Below are 23,815 nucleotides of genomic sequence, written 5' to 3'. Positions count from 1 at the left end.
GGAGCAAAATGAACAACCATACACTGTTTTTCCAAGGCTGAATGTTTGTCTGTACTCTAACAGAAAGAACTAGAGAGACATATAGGTAATAGTGACAACCGGAGACATCTCCCATAGTTACACTAATCCAGTGGAGATACTGGTGCACAATATGCATGTACATAATAATGTATTTTTTATGTCAGTGTCTGGAGTGGGTAGTGTAATGGATTAAATAAAGCTTGACACAAAAATAGATGCTTTTTCTGTTCACTTCCAGTGAGACTTGGATGAAATTGGAAGAAAATTATCCCTGTATATAGCAATAAAAAATAACGTAAAATCAACAGCCTGCTGTCCCTAAAACTACTCTATTCATATAATAGAGCATTTATTGGCATAATTGTAGTAATATAATTGTAGTATCTGTGTGCCTTTCAGAAGCACATTAAGGAGGATGAGTCATGTGGACCTTATTTGATTTATATTCTCATCCTCTTCTGAAGTTTCACAGAATCATAGAATCATAGTAAGGTTGGAAGGGACCTCTGGAGATCATCTAGTCCAACACCCCTGCTCAAGCACGGTCACCTAGAGCATGTTAGACAGGGCTGCATCCAGGCGGGCTTTGAATATCTCCAGAGAAGGAGACTCCACAGCCTCTCTGGGCAACCTGTTCCAGTGCTCCGTCACTCTCACAGTGAAGAAATTTCTCCTCATATTCAGGTAGAACTTCCTGTAGTTCAACTTTTGCCCATTGCCTCTTGTCCTTACAGATGGGGCAACTGAAAAGAGTTTGTCCCCATCCCCTTTACACGCTCCCTTCAGGTACTTGTACACATTGATAAGATCCCCCCTCAGTCTTCTCTTCCCCAGGCTAAAGAGGCCCAGCTCTCGCAGCCGTTCCTCATAGGGCAGATGCTCCAGTCCTCTCATCATCTTTGTAGCCCTACACTGGACTCTCTCCAGTAGCTTTGTGTCTCTCTTCATTTATATTTCATTTTACTTGCTTTTCAGCCCCCCAAAACACCAAACCAAAATACATTGTATGAAGTTTGGAAAAACAAAATTCAACAATTATGCTCCTTTTAAACAGAAACATAACATAGCTGATACAATTCAGAGAACAGAACACCATGCATCATAAGTGTCATATGTTCAAAGAAGTACTTTGACTGAAACGTACATGAGTAAGTCACAGACTGAAATCTATTTACCCAAAACATTTACAGAAAAAAATGTATGTCAGAAGATCCCCTTGTTGAGTAAGAAACCATGAACATGGAATAAGGGGTTGCTACTAAATGTTTCCTTTGTTGTAGTTGCTCTACTTTATTGCTCATCAAAGCAACCTCTCCTTCATTATTTTACCATGCACTTCTTAGTGCAGTTAGTAGTGAATGCTGGGTGAGGAACTTTGCCATAAAAGTAATAATGGACATGGAGTGCAGCAGAGAAGATGCCTGACAAGGGAATTGGGAGGGCTGCTCTGTAGTGCCTGCTGCAACAGAATGTTGTATGATTAACGCAGCAAGACATCTTGTTGTGAGACAAGTTAGAAATGAGTAACTATTGAAACTACATGGTGTATTATCACTTTTTGTTGGACTTGGTATTACAGTGCTGTGTTTGAAGATGAGAAAGTTGATTATAAATCTGTGTCACATGATGTGAAAGATAAAACTGTCACTATTAGTACTTCTTTATTACACCAGATACTGTGCACATATCTGTGGTTTTCTCACAGTGATATAGTACTAGATACAGATTAAAATTACACAAATAATTAGAATGTGAGATGGCACATATTATATTGCCTGCAGCCACAAAGGTTGAAAGTTGACTTCAGATGTCGTTGTACTGTACCAAGTTTTCCCTCTTTCACAGTCCAGGAAGTTCTGCCAGTGCTCAGGGTCATATTTCAGATGGATCATATTCCTGCTAGTGTTTCTGCCAAAACTTTCTTCCACTTCTCAGATCTGACATAAATTTGGCTGACTTTCATTTCGTTTAAATGAAAACAGCACTGGAAGTGTGTGCATTTTTATACTAACAATAACAAGACAACATAAATAACAGAGCAAGTGCTGCTCATACCTATCTAACCATGACAAAGTAATGGTTACTGTATATGTATAAATTAGGTCAGGACTCAGGCTTTAAGACCTCCTGAAGTTGTTATCTACTGCAGGTCAGATCGTTTGCAATCTTACTGAAGCCTCGAGGACAGAACATGGCATATATAACTCAGCAGATAGGTTTTCCCATAGTAATTCTTTGAAAAGGTGTTTTCTAAGAAAATGTTTAGCATGTATCATTCTGTTATGTAATATTTTTCCTTGCAACACTGAATTGATTTTGCTGCTGATAGTTAATAAATCACAGCACAAGACAAATTAAAACTTGTTAAGACTTGGTCAAACTTGCAAGGACAGAGAATATAGATGATAACTGTACTAACGCCAATTCCCTTCAGAATTTTAATTTAATGATAGAGTTAGTATAAAATCTGAAACAGATTAGAGCAGATCAGAACTGATACATGAAAATTTCAATATTAAAAATTTCAACCTATAAAAAAACCTTTAAAATCTCAGCATTTTATAGTATAGTAATCATTTCTAAGAAAATTATCTTTTCAGAGTATGTTCATAAACACCAAGAAAAATCTGTCTTACAAAAAAAAGAGCAAAGCTAAGAGCAGGTCTCCAAGTGGAAGAATGATTCATCTTGAAACTCAAGAAAACAAGTAGCTGTATCAGGAGGACAGTTTGGCTAAACAGGAAACTCATGATTGAGATCCAGTGCAAAAAGGCAGTATGCAGGAGGTGGAAGCAGGGAAAGGCTACAAAGGAGAAAAATTGCCTGGGCATCTAAAGAGGGCATTAGGAGTGCTAAAGTTCAACTAGATCTAAAACTTGCAAGGAATATTAAGGGTGACAGGAAGAACTTCTAAAGTTATATTAACAGTAAAAGGCTGAACAAGGAAAATGTGGGACTATTGCTGAAAGAGGTGGGTGATTTAGTGACAGTTGACACAGAAAAGGCTGAGATACTCAATGCCTTCTTTGAATCAGTGTTCACGGACAAGGTTTCCCAGGCCTCTGTGCTTAGAACCAGGGTTCAAGGAAGAGAAGAACTACTAGCAATGGATGTGGATCTAGTCAAGGATTACTTGAGAAAACTCAACTCTTACATTTCACTAATGGGCTGCACCAAAGATATTGATGGCATTGCAAGGTCATTCACTATCAGCTGTAGAGACTGAGTGAGGTCTCCAAAAACTAGAGAAAGGCAAATGTTGTCTTCTGAAAGGACAATCAAGGAAACTACAGGTCACTTAGCCTTACTTTTGTTCCTGAGAAAATCATGGTGTGAGCCTTGGATCATGTTTCTGGGCACATGAGGACAAGAAGGTAATTGGGAACAGTCAATATAGATTGCCACGGGTAAGTCATGCCTGATGAACCCGATATATTGCTTTATAAAAGCAATATGATAAAATGACTGGATTTTTGCACAAAAGGAGAGCATTAGAGGTCATCTACCTCACTTTTAGCAAGGTTTTAGACACTGCCTCCCATAATATTCATGAATACAAATTAAAACATTTTGGTCTGCATGAGCAGACAACTAGATGGTTAACAATGCTTTGGATAGTTTGGCTTAGATGATAGTGGGTAATGGGCTGCCTGGATGCTGGTAACAAGTGGAGTATTGCAGGGGTCTGTCCTGGCACCCATCCTGTTTAGTATTTTTATCAGTGATCTAGAGGAGGTGATAAGTGAACACTCATCAAATTTGTAGAAGACACTAAATTTAAGGAACCAGTCAACCCATGCAAGGGCAGGGCTGCCATGCTGAGGGACCTGGACAGGCTGGAGGGATGGGCTGAGAGGAACCTTACAGAATTCAACACAGACAAATGCAAAGCCCTGTAGTTGGGCAGGGAGGTATTATTGTCTCCATCCTTGAAGATTTTCAAGACCAGCCTGGAGAAATTCTGGGCAAATTGATTGCATAACTGACTCTGCTTTGAGCAGGAGATTGGACAGAAACCTTCTGCGGTCTCTTCCAACCTGAATTATTCTGTGATTCCATGATTTTAATTTTGATATAATTCTATCAAGTTAGAGTTGTCTCCCAAATGCACTCTTTAACTAAGAATATTCCTTATCCAAGCCAAAAGGCATTATGTGTGTTTAAAATTATGTTCTTCACTTAAATGTCAGAGAGAGAATTTGTGGTTTAATTCTGGCAATTAAATGCCTTTAAATTTGTATTATTTTATAGCTAGCTTGCAAGTAATTTGTGGTTCATTTGGTTCAAAACTGCTTTACCTGACAGTGAACACTAAAATGGAATTTCATTGCACTGGAAATACTTACTACATTCAGAAAAATAACAGAACACTAATCAGAAAATGTTTATATCAATAAAAGAAGGCAGTAGAAATAATTTAAGTTTATTTTAATTAAAAAATATAAAGTTTATTTAATTAAAAATATTTTATTATTTTTTTAAAAAATTTACAATTTTCCAGTACATGTAAATGAATTACCCATAGATTTTTGAAAATAGCTGAAGAAATGTAAACAGTAGTCAATGCATAATTTATTTCTTTATTCAGAGTATACAATAAAAAGACCTTTAGGAAATATTAAAAAAAAAAACAAAAAGCAAGCAAGTCTTAATTATGAAATCTGCAGTGAAACAGCCTTGGGTTTTAGTCTGAAGAAATCAAAATAAGTATGTTGACAACAACATAAAACCACATGTATCAAAAGCACTTTTAGCCAAATATCTCCAGCAGTGTCCAGTGTGGTGCTGATATGATATGATAATAAGAACAGGAGAGGTATATAGCAATATTTTTCCAGAAAATTAACTTAGCCCAGGAATTTGTATTTCAGGGACTTTATGAATCCAAGGTGCTCACTTTGTGTTTAATATGGCCCTCTGTGGATTTTTTGTCCTCCTACAGATTTCTTTGGTCACTCTTTGAACTCAGATTGTTCAGGTAATGAACAATACTGAATATAGTTACAAATTGGGAACAAAATTATGAAAAAATATAGACACAGTTGAAAAATATAATGCTACTAGATGATTAATTTTACAGTTTTTCATTGGTTTATTTTGACATCGCACCTATGTGATACACTATGATATTGTGTATTAAGTTTAAGGTGCCAGAATGACAAAATCCTCGCAAAGAAAGTCAGGAAAAACTTTTGAGAAAGGTAGAAAAGATCATTGATCTCTTTCCTATGAAAGGAAGTTAAAGGTCCTGGACAAGACATACATAGAGTGTCATGCTCTCCCAACACTAATCCAAGTTAGTGCTTCTCAGGTTCCTGGTTGTGACCCCTTTGAATATCTTCAGAATCCAGCAGGAATCATAGAGCCACTGCTGTTTAATCCACCACTATTCAGATTGAATGGCAACAGTTTAAGAAGCAGCTGAAATTAGTGGTTGTGAATGTACTAACCAGTAGGTTGCTATCTGTCTTTAATTGATGGCAACAATTCAGTTTCTCCAGAGTAGAGATGTTAACAAGCTGTTTTTAGCAGCTGGATGTCTAAATACTCGTTCTATTCTGGAAGAATTAGCTACTGCGAGCAACTGAAAATAGTTGGCACCTTGACTAGCAAAAACACTAAACAGCCACTTCTTTCTGTGAAGATACTGAGTTTCTGTCATCTTAGGCAGCAAGTATGAATTAAGTTTTCTGAGGGATGTGTAAATCTGAGTGCAAGCTATTTGCTAAGAGCCATTTGGAGCTAATTTATTTCTGAGGCATACTACTGGGATATAAATGTGGAGTTGCACCAAGAAAAATGGGTCAAAATGGTCCATATTTTCAAAAAAATGAGATGTGATGTAACTTATGCAGTGTATGTTGATGTTAATTTTGAAATATAATGTTTTGCAGTATAATGTTAGAAGTATAATTAAATTAGTATGAATTAAAATATCTTCACAGAGCACTAAATTTTGCTTTTTTATTTACATGCATAGAGTTATTCCACCAACTTCAAAAGTTAAAGGCTTAAAATATGGACCATATAACAGAGCTGACAACCTAAAAGTCAAGAGTAGTTTGGTGTATGTGCTTACTAGGAAACTTAAAGGAAAGTATGAAAACTCTACTACATATGTTACTTTCCATCTTGACTTTCCCTGTTGATTTTTTTTTTCTCAAAATGTTGGTGAACTCAAAGGGGGTTCTGGTGTCCACTAGCTTCCTTAACTGTTTTTGAAAATCTTGTACTGTGCATTCATTCTAATATATCTATTATAGTAAGTTGAACCTTTATATATAAAGGCTCTTAATTTAAGCAAACTGCATCTGTGAATAAGCTCTATTTTAGTTAGCAAAATATGTACTGGTGTGCTTAAATCAATATAGTTACTTAGCTTGAAACCATATTGTGATTTTGCAGTTTTGTTGCCTCAAATTGAAATACAAGTTTCAGCACGATGTCCAATTCAGGAAATACAAAGGCGTATCCTTAACTTCAATAAGACTTAAACTTCACTTTTTGCTAAAGATCCACACTGATGCAGATATCTGAAGTGTAGGCAGATTTATAATTTTCTCAAAGATAAAAGCGGCTGTAGTACTTCTTGATTTAATACTTACATGAGCCCAAAAGGCCTCAACAGCTGTACAAAGTCAAACCAAGTAAAATGATGCCCAAAGTACATACATAATTTCTTCAGCTACCTCTGAAATACAGTAGTTACTGTTTTACAGCTGCAACAGGAGACAACTGTTTAGACTAGAAGAATGTTGTCTTCCGTCACCCTGTTGTTCACACCACAGGAAAGTAATCGCTTTTGTTCAGATTTGATTTTGTGAAGGTTTAGTTTCTATCTCATGTTCATTTGCAAAAGGCAGAAGGTCCTGCTATAGGACTTCTCACGAGTACCTTTAGAGACTTTTAGAGATCAGGAATTGAGTTGTATGTCTCTTCCAAAAGATTTGTAACAGACAACTGAATAATGTAAGGGATAAAGGAAATCACAGGAGAGAACGACTGCAACAGTATCATGACTTGACAAAACTGATGAGAAAAGACAGGTGGAAAAACATGTGTGCAGATAACAAGAATGCCATAAGTAAGGAAAGAATATTATTTTTATTTTTGTACTGGTGGGCTCCATTCATGTATTACTTTTCTTTGCAGTAACTTGACAATTCCTTTTTGAATGACAGCTAGAAGGAAAGAAGGAAAACACTAATTTCTAATCATATCCTTATGTGTTTCTGTTTTTTCTTTTATTATTTTTTTTTAATTTGAGGCTGGTTTAACTACTTATTTTCATCCGGGAATAAACCTGAAGAAAATCCATTTTTACAGCATCAAACTATATGAAAAGCTAGAAGAAGAGACTGGACAGGTAATCTCCTTAACTTTTGAAATATTAATTCAGATCATTAATATGATGATCTGAATTAATCAAGAGAGAAAAGTTTGGGGCTGACAAGTTGTATTCCCCTATGTTAATGGTTATCATAAAGCTCCCCTTTCATTGAAATATATTGTCCTCTGCATATCTATGCTACAGTCTGGTGCTTATTCACTAAATATTTTAGATGGTTTCCAGGTTCCCTCTAATCTTGAAGAAAATGATTTTCATCAAACATCTCAGAAGTTTAGCAGCCTGAGTGTGTGCAGCACTCTATAGGAGTTAAGATAGCATCAAGGATCTGGAATGAACAGGTTGATTATTGTACATTCCTACTTTAAACATATCTACTTGAAAATACATATGATGTCATATACTCTGTACTTGAGAAGATTGCTGCAATTCTTCCTGTTGCTTTTCAGAGCTGTGCTTTTATTTAGTAACTTGAGGAATGAGTATGTAGAGAAACACGAGAGTCATTTTTTTATCTGTCATTATTCAGCCATATAGATTCCATTCACTAAACATATGTTTGCTTCAAGTTGCAGTAGAAACTGCAGGAGAAAAGGCATATTCCTCACCTTGCTAGTCTAGTAACTTGATAATTGTCTTAAAATGCCTTTTGCCTTATTCTGCTGCTTGCCTAAGATACTACAGCAGATTATCATTGTGAATTCTCCTACAATTTTTATCTCTTTTATCTATAATATTAATACACTGTGAGGAAACAGAGAAATAGAAATTAAATATTTATGTTGGAAGGTAAGCATTCCATGTCTAACTAAAAAGAGAAAAAAGGAGGGGATTATTTATTGTATCAGTAAAACTGCTTGATCAGTTAAATTTATTTTGTAGTATCTCAGTAGAAAATCATGCAGGTGCTAAACTATAATATACACTGTTATGTATTTATTTTCAGACGTGTCTAATATACTTTTGAAAATTTATGAGCCATAATTTCAAGTATTAATCAAATCTTAATTAAAAACAGTAGTATCATGATATTAAATAGAACCTTTTTACAACATTTTTCAAGAGAGCGTATATTTGGGAAGTTATTTGGGTAACATATTTTTTTTTCTTTTCTCTCTGTGAGTTTACATTTAAATCCTGTTCCTTCAAGGACACTTTTAATTTGAGTCTGTTTTCAGTGATGATAGTGGCAAAATTCCTATGTGCTTCCCATAGCATAGAAACATGCATTTACAGAGATAAGTAAAGGTCTTTGCAGTTAATTCATTTTTGCTCTTTGTTTTAGGTTGTGGGGTTTCATCAGCCTGGCAGCATCAGAATTGCTTCAACCCCTACTAGGGTGGATGAATTCAAATATCAAATGACTCGTGCTGGCTGGCACCCGACAGAGCAGTACTTAATCATGCCTGAGAAAGTGCAAGAGTTGTTTCCATTATTGAACATGGATACGGTAGAGAACCTGATTTTATGAAAAATTATATCTATTACAATTAAATGTTGGTCTTCCAGATATGTAGCTCTAGGACCAGTTTCTTTAATACAATATTTATAAGAGATTCTGGTTTTGCAGTGAAAAAAAAAAAACTCCTAAAATCAGATTGCATGCATTTCAATGTATATTCTATGCCATAGTATTAAAGCACTGGGTCCTTGGCTTGCATGGGAGAACTGAGGAATTTTGCATCCTTAAAAGCACTGTCTAGTCAGCTAGCTTTAGCTTTTAGAACATTATATAGTTTTAAAATTTGTTTTAACTCCTTAAGATTTAATGAATTCCAGAAATATAGCAATTTTAAAACAAAATTAGTTGACTTCAGCAAATTTTATTTTCTTTCCTTTTGTGTGATTTTACCTCCACTTAGGTTTTGGCTGGCCTGTATAACCCTGGAGATGGTCATATTGATCCCTACTCTCTCACTATGGCCTTGGCTGCAGGAGCCAGAAAATATGGTGCTCAGTTAAATTACCCAGTCCAAGTGACTAATCTGAACTTCCGATCAGATGGGACATGGGAAGTTGAAACTCCACTTGGAGTAATTCAAGCAAAAAGAGTTGTGAACACTGCAGGTAGGTTTTAATATAAGCATTTATATACTCTTGGGATTTGCAAACTTGTTTATACTCAGCAACTGTACTGAATTATCTGGGTTATAGAAATAGGTAATAAATGTTTTTGAATATTTACTTGGTTTGTGGTAAAATACAGTCTACATATATCACTTTAACACTATCGTGAAAAATTAGCATTTGAGTTAATTGTCCTTTACTAGACATTCATAATATTTCTTTCTGATTAGTCTCCATCAAGCAGTTAGGACCTGGACTATCTCGTTACATTTTAGAAATGGAGGAGAGCTTTACTATTCTACAGTAAACTGTGTAGAAGAGACATGCATCTTGTCCTCTAAAATTACAGGACCTCTTATAAGTGCTACTTAGGAAGGGAAAAGGGATGTACAAATGAAATAGCAGGGTCTTTGCTGTTTTTTTTCAGACTGAGGATTCGCATCCAGTAAGATAATACTGCGTATTTCAGTGTTACCTTTCTCTAAGATTTGACTCTATCCACATATCCTTGAAACAGAAGACGTCTGTTGCCCTTTGATCAGTATTTTAAGCATGTACTTGGCTTAACAATACATTTTCCCTGCAGTAAAAGTTTCCTAACTCAAAGGAGCTTGTATTTAGATATGCAACTTTTATATTCTTAATTGTGTTAAAGAAGCCAAACTGATATTTCTGTTTCAAAGAGCTTTTGGGCAAGAGTCCTTCAGATCTGTTTCTGTTTTCCTAGACAAATCAGGTCTAAAAACTTACATGCAAACTAAACACTTCTTTTTTACCACTTTATGGGGTGAGTAGAATAAGGATGGCTAGTGCTTGGAATTACAAGCGAGTTGGACTGGAAGGGAAATAGAGCTGGAGGAGAAAACTGTTTGGGAAAGGTACCCGGTTAGAGCACTGACAGTAAGTGGAAAGTCTGTGAGTGAGAGGACTTGCTGGATAAGGAAGCTCAGCCTGGGGGTACTGTAGAGGGAGTGACACCAAGGAGATGGAGAGCAAAAAGTAATATGACGACTCATTAAGAGAACTGAAGCTTTTTAGGTGAAAAGATTAGGAAAGGTACTTGAGGATTGGTTCCGGGCAAAACAGATTGGAAAACTGAGACTGTGTGAGTTGTCTGAGGACTGAAGACTGGTGGAGGGAAAGGTAAATGTGAGTAGATCATAGGAAGAGAAGCCAGATGAGACAGGATTTGACAAAGGAGGGAAACTGATTTGCACATGGAGTGAGAGAAACTAGCTGAAAAGGGTGTGAGAACTAGGGTAAGAAGGAAAGATGAGAAAGAGAGAAGATTGGGATAGAGAGAAGTTTGGAGGGAATAAGATGGAGGATTGAACTCAAGGGATGGGCAGAACAACTTGTGCTTACTACATGACCTTCCTTTCATGGTCTGGAATGCATACAGAGAGCCTTGTTAGATCTTTCCTGGCTTTCAGACCAACTGTGAAACCAGCTGGCGAAGTATGCTTTCTCTTTTGGTCGTATATCACCCATAGGTGATCACTGGCGATATATCAGCTTAGCTAAAATGGCAGGGATCTGTAAAGTTCACCTCGAGGTTCTAAGCCAGCCAGTTATCCTGTCATGATGTCAATAGTCAACCAGTCTGGGAATGATCTGAGATTATAGAATGGAAAAGCAGCTCTTTTGGCAACCAGACCTCTTATTTACGCACTTCTAAGCACTCATTATTCCGAACTGTTGGGTCTGGAACATATTGATGAAGTATCAAAAATGTAGTCTTTTCCTTATATTTTTGTAGCATAGTTGTCTTTCTTTTGGTTATATATCAAGTTGACATTAAGCAGAGTTTTCTAATAACTGCTTTTTGAAGCTAATTTGTAAAACCAGAATGTACCCTTATGACATTTTCATAGTCTTTTTTTTGATTTAATAACTTACTATACTAAAGATGCATTTAGTTAATTTTCTCTTGTGTAGCTAACTGTTCAGCCAAAATGAACATTTGAAGCACATCTTGCTGAACATGCTGGCTAACAATATGAAATCAGTACTATATAACCCATATCTTTCATAAATAATTCTGTCCGCTAACATTCATTCTTCTCGGCCTTGCCTCATTCCTCTACAGATCATGGCTAGTAATTCAGAGTTCATATTTTAGGCTCATGTTGCAGTCTGAGCACAGAAGAATACATCAGAGGGCCTTCTACATTCTCTCTTCCCCCCACCCCAGCTGACATCTGCTGTGGAGCTGGAACAAACTAGTTCCAGCCAATTTTTAGCTGTTCCTTATGTGAGATTTCCATTTTTGAAGAAAGCAGATCCCTAATAAATAATCCCTGACATGAGCTAACTTGTACTGAGCCTGCTGAAGTGATTTGCATTCTATTTGTAATAGAATGATTGATTAAAATCTGCAAAAATAGTGAATTTCATTTATCTATACTGAATGTGTGCATGTATATATAAACACACAGGTGCATGCCTACACACACTCGATCTCACAACTATTTCATACGTATGTAGTGATGGAAGATTTTCTCCTGAATTTTTTTTAAATGAGGATTGGAATACATAGTTCAACAGATATGCTAAGTGATACCACCAGTAAATATTTCAGCATCAGATGTTTGCAGTCTCCACAATATAATCATTACAAATGTCCCAGAGATAAAATTTTTGTCTTCATTTGTCTCTACTATGTGTGATAGAACTTGACATCTGCTTCCCATTAGAATTTTATTTCAGTGAACATATTCTTCTTTTTGCCATTTTTGTGTTTGTAATGGCTTTTGCACATGGTTCAAAAACTTTAAACAAAAAAACTATAATATATTTCATTTAGTAAATTCCAGCTGTTGTTATTCTTGATGATTAAATAAGCAATTAGCTTAAGTGGTTTTTTTTTTGTTTTTTTTTGTTTTGTTTTTAGAAGTACAATATTTCAGATTTAGTATTGAGCATACCTAAAGGATTTGCCTTTAGTTCAACAGCAAATGAAGGTCATATTCAGACAACTCTGATTGTAATAGGCTTTGGGAAGCTTAATTGTAAAAAACTTAGTATTATTTTCAAAGAAAAAGAAAGTTAAGACTCAATCTTTTTATATACTTGCTGTTACATTTACCCATTGGTGCTGTTACATTTTCCCACTGGTGCTGTTTTAACGGGTAAGCAAAATAATAAATTTATTAGAAACACATTCTTGGAACATCATTCCTTTTAAAAATACCTCTTGAAGTCCAAGCAATTTTGGCAGAAAAACAGGGTTTAATACTAAAGATGGAATGTGTTGTTACTTTATTCTGCCCTTTTCCAGCGTGGATCATTAGCTGACCATACCTTAAACATTCGTCATCTTTGTAAGTCATATGGAAATGTCTAAATTAAAATAAACTCCCTAAAATTGGTTTCCTGACATGTCATTGTATTCTATCATATACGTATGTTGTCATCTTCACACATCTATAACATTCCCACCTCATTTTTCCCCATATAATTGTAAGAATTAAAGCCTTGTGGGTTTTCAACATGTTTACAGATTTGAAAGATTTGTGCTTTTCTTACACAAAGATTTCATGAAGAATTAGCTCCTATTATTTTTTTTTCAAAGCAAGCAATTAATAGTTTGCCAAAATATTTTATGTCCTGGAAAACAACTGTGTGAGTATTACTGGGTTTCTCCAAATAGAAAAGTATCGAGGAGCAGATCCTCTACTGATTTTGTGGGAGGACAGCTTATGTATATTTATCCTAATGATGCTGAGAGATTTAAACCCTTACATTACTGCAATATGTATAAGCAATAGTTGTAGTTGTCTAGTCCCTGGCCTGGGCTTGGTAGAGTGGGTCACTGTGCAAGGATAGCTGGCAAATAAGAGCAAATGCATTACTTTTTCTGGTATCAGGCAACTCTAGGCACCTGTAGCCTCCTGTCAAATCCATACCTGTATTTGTCATGAGCAAGCCTTTGCAAATGTACTAGAAATTCAATTTTATTAAAATTTTTTGATTGTGTTCTTTATAAAGGAGCATAAAATCAGGTTTCAGTAGCCTTAAATGTCATGAGTGAGACATGATTTCCTTGAGCTAATTTGATCAATTTATCAACTGTTCTATTAATGAGTCTCCTCCAGGTTGTGAGGATGGAGTTAAGAAGCAAAAATCTTAATAAGATAAATATAGAACAACTGATACTGTTTTTTTACTATTTAATGGGCAGGGGCTTTTAACTGACCAAATCTCTGTTATCATGCTGTTGAGTTTCCTTCTCCCTTGCATAATATGCCTGTCAGCAATTGTCAAGTGAATCACCGTGGAAGGCTTCTCCCTCAGAAACTCTGTTTTTTAAAAGAACTGTGGGTGTTAAGCTCTGGGGCTGGTTTGTAATAATGAGATTGACAGCCCTCCTCCTAGCATGAGGAAGTGGCATGAGGCCAGCACAGCCCAACTCAACTTTCCAAATTGCACTGTCTTTTGGCTGCACTAGAGATGGAAGGATGTATTCCCAAGCTGATATCATTGAGCAGTGAGGTCCAGCTGGTTCCTGAGGGACTGTGAGCCAAGCACAGTGGCAAAATTGGCAGGGCAGGGGCGTTACCAGCCATGCCCCCTCCTACGGTACTGCAGCAAGGAAATCAGAGCAGGCTGGAGGTGGCAGCTAGGGACAGCTCGTAGTCCAGATCACCAGACAAAGGCAGGTCTGAGGTCAAACAAGGAAGTTAGTGCATAGGTCTGGTGAGGGTAACCAGCTGGGTCAGACCCAGCCTGGTGATGAGCTGGTAGGTCCACAGTGATGAGGCAAAGAAGCCAAGCCAGAAAACCAGCCTGCAGGTTAGTGTCTGGGTCGACAAGGTCTATGGCCAGACATGGGCATGGCTGTGACATGATTTGAGCTACAGACAGGCACACGTGCAACATAGCTCTGGCAGGGAGTGAGATGAAAGGTGCTCCTGGGCCCATGGGCAGGGATGTGGAGGGAGGCCTTGGGGGAGTCAGGGCCACAAAGTCTTATTTGTGCCCTCAAGGCCCTGAGAGCTAAATTTGACCAGAGAGTGCGAAAGTGGAGGTGGAGGTAGAAACATCTAGATATGAAGCCAAGTAAGCGATAAACAGGAAAAAAATTGCTTGTTAAGCCAAGCATCATGAACATAAGTCCCAGGAGAAAGGGCAGCTGCGTTAGGTAGCAAATATTACTGGAGACATTTTTACATAAACGGTTTGGGATCAGCTGGTTACACAGGAACAACACTGAACTGCCTGCTTTTACTGGGCAATCATCAGCACATAACCTTTTATTTGAAAGGCCTACTACCTCTTCTTGTTCTTCCATTTTGCTTTCCCCCAACACTGATTTTCAACTTCACATACTTCCCTGGGGCTGCTGCCTCATTGGATTTTCCCCCTCCATTCCTACTTCTTGGATCTTCATTCCCAGATCCAAAGAGTCAGGAGAGAGAGGTGGAAAGATATTCCAAGCTTCTTCAAGCAGCTGCCTTCCCACTTGATTGTGTCTGTCTGATTCCCCGATCTGTATGTTGCATCCTCACAGCAGGCACGAGCCATGATGCAGAACCCAAACGAATAGGCCTGGCAGAGCTAACTGGCACAGTTAGCTTTGACACAGGTACATCTCTAAGTGGATGCACCTTGGCAGCTAGAAACAGCTGGTCTTGAGGGACCTTAACAGAAAAGATTTAGGTTGTCTTTAAATTATGCCTAGTGGTTTACATGAAGGGCCCTGAGTGTGCCCCAGGGCCAGGGAAGTTGCTGCTCACTTTATCTGATCACAGCTTGTATCAGAACTTCTAACTGGAAGCCTATTGGAAAGCATGCTGACTACTCACCAATAGGAACATCATAATGCATTGATTATTGCATGAGAAACTTAATTAATACAAGTCACGTGATGTATGAGAAGGAGGAGAGAAACTTAAATTCGTGAGGTTAGCTGGCTGAAAGTAGTGCCTGGCTCTACTGAGGCATTAGAACTTTGCTGCCCTCTTGGGTAAGTGTGCTAGCTCATTTGGTTGATAGTAAAAGACTAGGTTAAGACTTATGATGTGAGTTAATTTATTCTGCTTTTCAGACTTTGTGCTAGAACTGAAGTGCAGACGTATTCTACTGAAACAAACCAATGAGTTTGTGGGACTGTTAATTAAATTCCCTTGTGAATTTCCTAGAATTCTAATTCATATTTTTTCAACTATATTTTTGAATAGCTGTATGCTAGTATAATGTATAGTGGTATAGTTGAGAGCAAGGAGATGAAATTATGGAGGGTATTGAAAGGCTATGCTGGATAATAAGAAAGATAAATTGAAATTGAAAATGTGGAAAAAATGATATCTTTCTTTCCTGCTGTAAAGCAGAATAGCTCCTGAAATTTTTTTACTGTTTTTTTCTATTAGTTGAAATAAATATTACTTATTAGTACTTTGTAGTATTAGTACTTTGTTTGTTGTCTTCTGTAGGCTTTTGGGCCCGTGAAATAGGCAAGATGATTGGTCTGCAGCACCCTCTCATACCAGTTCATCACCAGTATCTTGTGACTTCAAGTATTCCTGAAGTAAAAGCCCTGAAAAGAGAACTGCCTGTGATTCGTGACTTAGAAGGATCGTATTATCTAAGGCAAGAGAGAGATGGACTTTTATTTGGTCCATATGAAAGACAAGAGAAGATGAAGCTACAGGACTCATGGGTAACAAATGGAGTCCCACCTGGTAATTTAAACATTTTTTCTTTAAACTGATAAGCACTAGCATGCCATTTAATATGTATAAATCCCTCCCTGTCACACTGCCTTACATGATGGAAAATGGAAAATATTTGCAATGTGCAACTGTAGTTCAGGAACCTTTTTCAAAGAATGGTTATAATCTCTAATTAAAAGTAAATAGAAACAACACAGCATCATAAAAAGACTATTTGAAATAGGCACAGAATATGCATTTACAACACGGTCTAACCCTGCTTTTTGAGCAGGTGTCTATGTGTTGTGATTAGATCCAGTCATTAAATCTGTGGTTTGTAGGCTTTTTCACTTGAGTAGGGATTGTTCAAAGGTATAGTTCTCTCCAGCGTGCTAGCAAGGTCTTTGGATTTTTGGCTGTGCCCCAGAGGTAATGTAGCAGCCAAGTAGGAACACAGATTCAGCAAAGGAATGTCTTAGACAAAGTGCTGTGTTCAAAAATAAGTGAAAGAGAGTTGTAGATCTATAGATTTTTTTTTCCCCAAAAACCCAACTCAAAGCATCATATTGCGGCTTATAAAAATTTACGGTGTTATATCTAGGCCCTAACTGTCCATTCATTTTTGGACAGAAAGTGATCTTAAGTCAATGGTCTTTCTGATTTTAAAAAAGAAGCGTTTCCTAACACACAACATTCAGCCTTGCTGGGCATTGTATTGCTCTGTCTTAGCTTCCTCAAGTTTGTGTCTCCACTAGTGTGTCAAGTCCTGCTACAAAGTGATGTTCAATAATGCTCAGAGCCCAGACTGAAATATAACTAGGAATTCACTATATACCAATGAAATCATAAGCTGACAGAGGCAATATCTTTCCTTCCCTGCCCAAATTGTTGCCATAGTGAGAAAAATAAGTAGTTTTTATTAACACAAAAGGAATTTTCTGTGTTTCACCATATCCTTTCTACTTCAGTGTTGAATTTGTGTGACAGTGTAAATGCAGTGACAATAAATTTGATCCTGCAGGTAACTAGTGGTTTATGCATACCATTTTTCCCATTTAGAATGAGAAAGGCTTGAACATACTGACAAATTCCATATAGCTATGATACATACAGATTGCCTAACTGTATTAAAAATGTAAGTATTTTCAGTTGCAGTTAACAAATATATAATATGAGTCAAATATTTGTGCAGGTTTTGGAAAAGAACTTTTTGAGTCTGATTTAGACAGAATAATGGAACATATTGAGACTGCTATGGAAATGGTACCTGTTCTGAAACAAGCAAACATCATAAACACAATTGCGGGTCCTATCACCTATTCTCCAGACATTCTTCCTATGGTGGGACCACATCAGGGTGTCAGAAATTACTGGGTAGCTATTGGTTTTGGGTGAGTAAATTCATTGTTACAACTTTTGTCCATCACCTTGTTAAAATGACAGTTTGAACACTGCAAAATTTTGTGAGTTTGGGGGGTGTTTTTTGTACATGCTGCATGTAAAATATAATTGTAGATAGCCTTAATCACCAGTACCCACATAATATAGCTCTTGCTTCTTTCTTAGAGCTTCCTCCTAGTTCTCACTATTTTTCAGTTTGTTTCCTTCTACCCCCTTTCTTCTGAAGGATAGTGTTAGTGACACTTCAGAGAGCAGCAATAAATGGGTGGTACTTGGTACTGCGTGTGCAGGAAGTTAAAGCTGTAAAAGTGCTGAGCTTTACAAAACAATTTCCAGTTCATTTTATTAATAACTTTGAATTACATTGCTTTCAATAAGTGTTTGGTGGAAGCAGAAAATGGTCTCACTGAAGTTGTGAGAATGAGTGGTACAGGGGGAACTAATACATGATACTGACTTTTAGGTGAAGAATTGAAGGCATACTAAGCAGAAGGTGCTGTTGGCACTCTGGATGACTAGCTGCTCTAGGGTTATAGACACAGAATAGGTCTTACTGGTGTTGTTCATTCTCTCCTGCTCATTATGATATTTTCTTTGAATGCTATTTGCATCATATATACTGTGGCTCCATTGAAGTCAGTGGTAAAACTCTTACTGATGTCTCTTTAATTATCTTAGTTTGCTCATTGATTCAAGATAAGTAAAATGAACTAAATCTGATTCCAGGCACATGTTACTGAACATGTTCTATTTACATTGTTCCTCCAGTTGCCTAATTTTCTGTTCAAAATACAGCTCAGCTTTTTCCAATTTCCTTTCAGTCCAAACCAAACAAACCCTCAGATTATAAGATAAAGCAGTATCACTAATATGCTTTCCTAGGCCCCCAAATTAAAGGAGTTTGGTAATTTTGCAGTGGTTTATTTTGAAAGGTATTCATTTTTGCTTCTTGGAGTAAAAAAAAATATCTTTAGTAACATTTTCAGAACTAATTACAGTAGTAGTTTGCCTAATCCTAGTTCACCAGACAGACCGATTTGATTTGTTAATTATGCTGCCAGTCTTTGGCCTTTCTTCCTTCACTTGCCTCAGTAGGAGAAAAATCGAAGTTCCACATAGGAATAACTGAAGACTAGTATTATACATTTAATTCTCTTAAGACAACTTATTTCAGGAATTTGAATAATTTCTGGAAATTCAGACACAGGCTGCAATCATGTTGCTGAGAAGACAGTCTGCCATTGGATTGTTCTGTCTACTTTTCAGGGACTTTTGACTCTGTTCTGGGTCACTGCAGTATTTCTACCAGTGTTGTAATTTTTTGTGTGCATTAGCAATCCTTATCTCACTGTCAACTACCAGGGACATTGTGACAGAGGACTTAGTGCTGTTACTTCAGAGGATTTTTATCATCTAAAATTAGCAGCAGTTAGGCAGTGTAATGTGCAAAAAAGTTAATAAGTGTCATTAGTAGAGTTTGCAGCACTTAGTAAGGTTGCTCAGTGCTTCCCATTTAAGACTGCTTTCTGTTGCCTATAACTTTGAAAACATTAACAGAGTGGGCTAGAATTTTCTTCGGGTAATTTTAAGTCAAAGCAATGTAACCATTCCATAGAATGAGATTATTGGAAGGTATGTTGTTTTGCCAGTGTTAAGTTTTTGGGGTTTAATCTTTCATTTAAAAAGCTCTGAGATTTTCTGAGAAAGAACCTGACATTTGGCAGAAATATCCTTTCTCCAACAGATAGGCCTTTTTGCCATTCTTCACAAAGTCTATCCATGAGGCTAATTTACAAGCCTTTAAAAAGCTTTCAGTTCATAGATATTTGATAGAGACTCACCAATCATACACTAAAATTCCTGGATTCTATCTACAGTGGTATTCTACAGCCAGAGACTGAATAGGGTTTTTCTTTTTGCAGAAATGTGATAGAATATAGCTGAACTTGGGAGCGGGACACTAGAAGAGAGACCAATGAGTGTGGGGACTTTGATTGCCTAGGAAAGAGGGATGGAATGAGAAATTCTAGGAGTGGAAAGCAGAAGTAAAATAAGGGATCATAAGCAAGTAAGAGACAGGAATAGGGAAGGGACAGTATGGAAGACAGGACAGAAAATATCGAGTCTGGCAGGGATTGGAGGGAGAAAGAGAAGGGCAGCCTGTATTCACTAAAGCATAGGTTTCTCTTAATCTTCATGTGAAGACTGAGATTCCTGAGTTGTACCATCCTTTACAGCTACGTATAACACTCCAGCCCTGCAAAGCATGTGTTTCATTCCTGTGTAGCAGAACTGCAGTGGAGGTATTAATACAGTCCGTTCTCTGCTAGCCTATGTGATGGGGTATATGGGCACCTCAGGTGACTGAAAATCTCTGATAATCTAGGTGCAGCTGGGAGCAACATAATGGCATCAACTTCTTGCACAGAGTCAGAGCTGGAAAGCTCTGCCTTCTGCAGACACCAGTCAGCGTGGGTGTGGGGCTGTACCCACTCTGGTGACTCTGCACCACAGAGCTGCCTCCCAGGCTGTTTTGCCCAGGGGTTACCCTGCCATCGGTTCAGCGGTCTTCAGCCCGAGCTAAAAAGCTTCATTGTTTTCTGATCTATCAGCAGCCACAGTCATGCAGTGGTCTCTGTGCTGTGCTCCCTGGTGCTTTCAGCTTCAGAAATGGTGCAGGAAGACTTGAGCTGGCTAAAGTTTCTTTTGGAGGAGGAGATGTTCCTGGAAGCATTGTGGCCATGCTCACAGAACTTAGGCCCATGAACTGCCTAATTAACATCTTTAACTGCTAGTTCTTCTGGAGTCCTTACAGGGTGGCACATTACCAGCGCTAGTCTTTAGCGCATCAGTTGTGGTGATACAAGCTTGTACTGAGAATCTGAAGGTTTCTGCTGAACAGAAGTGTGTTTGGCAGAATAATGTCATGTGCTCAACTGTCTTTTCTTCTGTTTTACTTTTAAAAAATGAAAAACTACAGATAAAAAACTACTATATCAAAGTACTCTCAGGAACATTATGAAGTGAAGCATTTTAAAGTTAGGAAGTGCCAGAACTAAGTTGCCTGTTTAATCTGAATTCCTTATGCATATGCATTAGTATTAAATGACTACATCCTATTTGTTCCATAAGATCTTTGCATATTTAATTCAGAACATAGAATTCAGAATGCAAAGCTGATGGCAGCAATTCAAATTTGTTTTAGCTTCACTATTCAGTATGAGTCTCTGTGATTTAATTACTACATTCTAATCTAAACTTGTTTTCAGGACGAGTTAGTATTTCATCAAGGATTTTTCTGTGGTCTCATTGGAACATTTCACGAATAACAAAGAATTTGTTTTCATGTACCCCCTAGATAGAACAATATTTTGTCACCTTTTCAAGCATGGTAAACTGATTCACAGAGACATTAAAGTAAAATGTTTTACATCACTCATTATTAACAATTAATTGTCATCAAACCATTCAGTTTCAGTGTCCAATCTGACATGCCTATAGTTTAGCATTACATAATACTATTTGGACATATCTGGACTGGGTGGTGACATACGCATATTGCAACACACCAAAGATCCTTGTCTCCCTGGTGTTCAGTTCAGCGACCTGGCTGGAGCACATCTAAAAAATAGCCTTTTGCCTATGAAAATCAAGATGGCAAGCATTTTGAAAGTTCTAATTAGGATGCTTACACACAAAAAGGTTTAAGTAAAAGAACTTTAAATTTGTCATTTCCTAACTTTTGAATGCCTATCTTTGTTGTCTGATATTGTTCATTTAATACAGGTTTCTTACAGAAGATCTCTTCTACAGTCTGATCCTTTACACACTCATTAGTTAGAAATAGGACAGGTTGTCACTACAGTTGCCAGCAGAGAATTCCTATGTGCATATTTTGTTAGCATGCATGTCATGGAACCAGCCCTCTCCATGATTATAGTGGAAGACAGAGAAGGTATTCCAGGTGAGAAAAGGCAACTCTCCCTTAAATCTAACAACACTGCAAAAAAAGTTTCCTAGTTCTGCTCCCCAGTTCCTCTATCTTCCTTTATTTTCTGTGTAGCAGTATAAAAGGTACTCCTGGTATTTCAAGTTTAAGGGCTTGCATTCTTTAAAATTGTATTACTAGGGTTGTCTCCTGATTTTTGTTGTTGTTGCTCTTGTCACTGTAACGTAAATTTTCACTGATGCTGCTGGAATATCTCTATCTCAGGATTAAAAAAGAAAAGGTGTTCTATTGCTAGAAAATGTATTTTCTGGAGATCAGAACTTTGATAACTTTCTTTAGTATTAATTGTTGAGGACTTCTACTATCTCTTCTACCATCTACCTTAAGAAAGGACTATTAAATTCTGAACTTCAGAGAAAGAAAGAGCTTCCTGTCACCATAAGCACCAGAATTACCAACCCGTCAGCAATGGAGTTTTGCTACTGGGAGTGTGGTAGTAGAACTACCTATCATTGAAGCAATTAATCTTTGAAAAAAAAGACAAAACAAAACAAAAAAGGAAAGAAATATTCAAAATATTTTTGAAACTATGTTAGTAATAAATGCTGGTATTGATAAAAATGATTCAGCACTGCAGGTCTTTTTCTGTTTTTAAGATATGGCATTATACATGCTGGTGGCATAGGAAAATACCTCAGTGACTGGATTCTTGAGGGCGAGCCTCCATTTGACTTGATAGAATTAGATCCAAATCGTTATGGAAAGTGGACTACCACAGAATACACAGCAGCCAAAGCAAGAGAATCTTATGGATTTAATAACATCGGTAAGAAGATAATTTTTTAAGTAAATTTGTATCTTGAGAATGGGTTTCAGCAAGGGCTGACTCTAGACATTTGCGTTTATGTGTTATGTATTATAACGTGGTGATGTACATTATACCATGTTTTTATTTTTCTAGTTGGTTATCCTAAAGAAGAAAGATTTGCTGGAAGACCAACAGAAAGAGTCAGTGGGCTTTATGATTTACTGAAGTCGAAATGTTCAATGGGCTTTCATGCAGGATGGGAACAACCTCATTGGTTCTACAAACCTGGAGATGAAACCGGATACAAGTAAATGAAAGATTACATCTTTTATTGCTTGGTAAATTATCATGACAGCAAGGGCCAGTTAAACTTAGTGGGAAGCATGTTTATTATTCATTTCAGCTAAAGCATATCTATTAGGTAGCACTTCTATTATTGTTTTTAAGCAAATTTGTTTTTTGTATTTTAGAATCCGTTTCATTCTGATAGTGTAGACGTTCTAAGACACATGTCAAGGTATCCTGTAACTGTTCTTGCTAGCTCATGGAAGAGATTAGAGAATAATTTACTTATTATAAATATATATTTTCTTTGCTCCCTATTTGATCAGCAGCACATGTTTTCATGGAAAAGCTTATTCCTGTCTCAATAGTTCTAGGAAAGAAGGAGCCCAGTCCTTCTCTACGTCTTCTCTATGCCTGCTACTTAGTCACGTGCTTGCATCAGGGAGTGTCTAGCGGATACCTATGTTTTCCGCAGGACTACTGGAGTCCCAAGCTAAATGAGGCTCACAAAGGAAAGAGGAGACACACTCTAGTGTTCAGAAAATAAAGCTCTGACACCTTAGCTCAAATAAATGATTCAGCAATGAAGCATGCTGTGAATTTATGATTATGAAAAGAAATGAAAGGCTGCCAGATCTTCTAATGTTTGAATATTTAACAGTTTATTCTCCAAAATGGATGATAAAACATCAACCCATATACTACTCTGTTGTTAAAGGATTTAATAATTAGTTTATGTTAGACCAAGGAATATATTGGGTAAGCTACCTACAATTAGGAAAGTCCATCTGTTTTGAGTGATTTTCAAACTGAAGAATGAGAACCTCATTTTGCTGAAAAGAGCACAAAATGGCCAAATTGTGTTTTATATGTATAAATGCTCTGTTTCAGACCCAGTTTTCGGCGTGCAAACTGGTTTGACCCTGTGGGTCGTGAGTATAAACAGGTTATGGAGAAAGTTGGTGTGATTGACCTATCACCATTTGGCAAGTTTAAAGTAAAAGGCACTGATTCTGTTAAACTACTGGATCATCTATTTGCAAATGTTGTTCCAAAGGTAAATGGGACAGTGGTAACTGTTTTAATACAGGATTTAGAGAAATTAAATCAATTTCAGAAATGGAAAATGAGGTGTAATATTGTTGTAATATCTTTCAGATGCCAAATATTCCAGGTCCCTTGCAGAAATTCCTGTGTCAGGACATATATTTTACTTAATTAAGTGCATGACCATGGAGTTTATATATTAGAGTGTCTCCAACCAGAAATACCCCTTGGCATAA

General features: G+C 37.1%; 1 protein-coding gene across 1 annotated transcript in view; it reads left to right on the top strand.

The window, feature by feature from the left end:
- DMGDH (dimethylglycine dehydrogenase) overlaps window positions 1-23,815 on the top strand; it is a 44,507-nt gene that overhangs the window by 2,598 nt on the left and 18,094 nt on the right. The window contains exons 3-10 of the mRNA XM_062600386.1: window positions 7,289-7,387; window positions 8,655-8,819; window positions 9,232-9,436; window positions 15,871-16,119; window positions 17,282-17,480; window positions 22,096-22,265; window positions 22,401-22,554; window positions 23,424-23,589. Coding sequence (XP_062456370.1) covers window positions 7,289-7,387; window positions 8,655-8,819; window positions 9,232-9,436; window positions 15,871-16,119; window positions 17,282-17,480; window positions 22,096-22,265; window positions 22,401-22,554; window positions 23,424-23,589 — 1,407 coding nt within the window. The remainder of the gene's footprint in view (window positions 1-7,288; window positions 7,388-8,654; window positions 8,820-9,231; window positions 9,437-15,870; window positions 16,120-17,281; window positions 17,481-22,095; window positions 22,266-22,400; window positions 22,555-23,423; window positions 23,590-23,815) is intronic.

The sequence above is a fragment of the Rhea pennata genome, chromosome Z, assembly GCF_028389875.1.
Source record: "Rhea pennata isolate bPtePen1 chromosome Z, bPtePen1.pri, whole genome shotgun sequence".
Lineage (NCBI taxonomy): Eukaryota > Metazoa > Chordata > Aves > Rheiformes > Rheidae > Rhea > Rhea pennata.
This window is presented reverse-complemented; position numbering and strand designations above follow the sequence as displayed.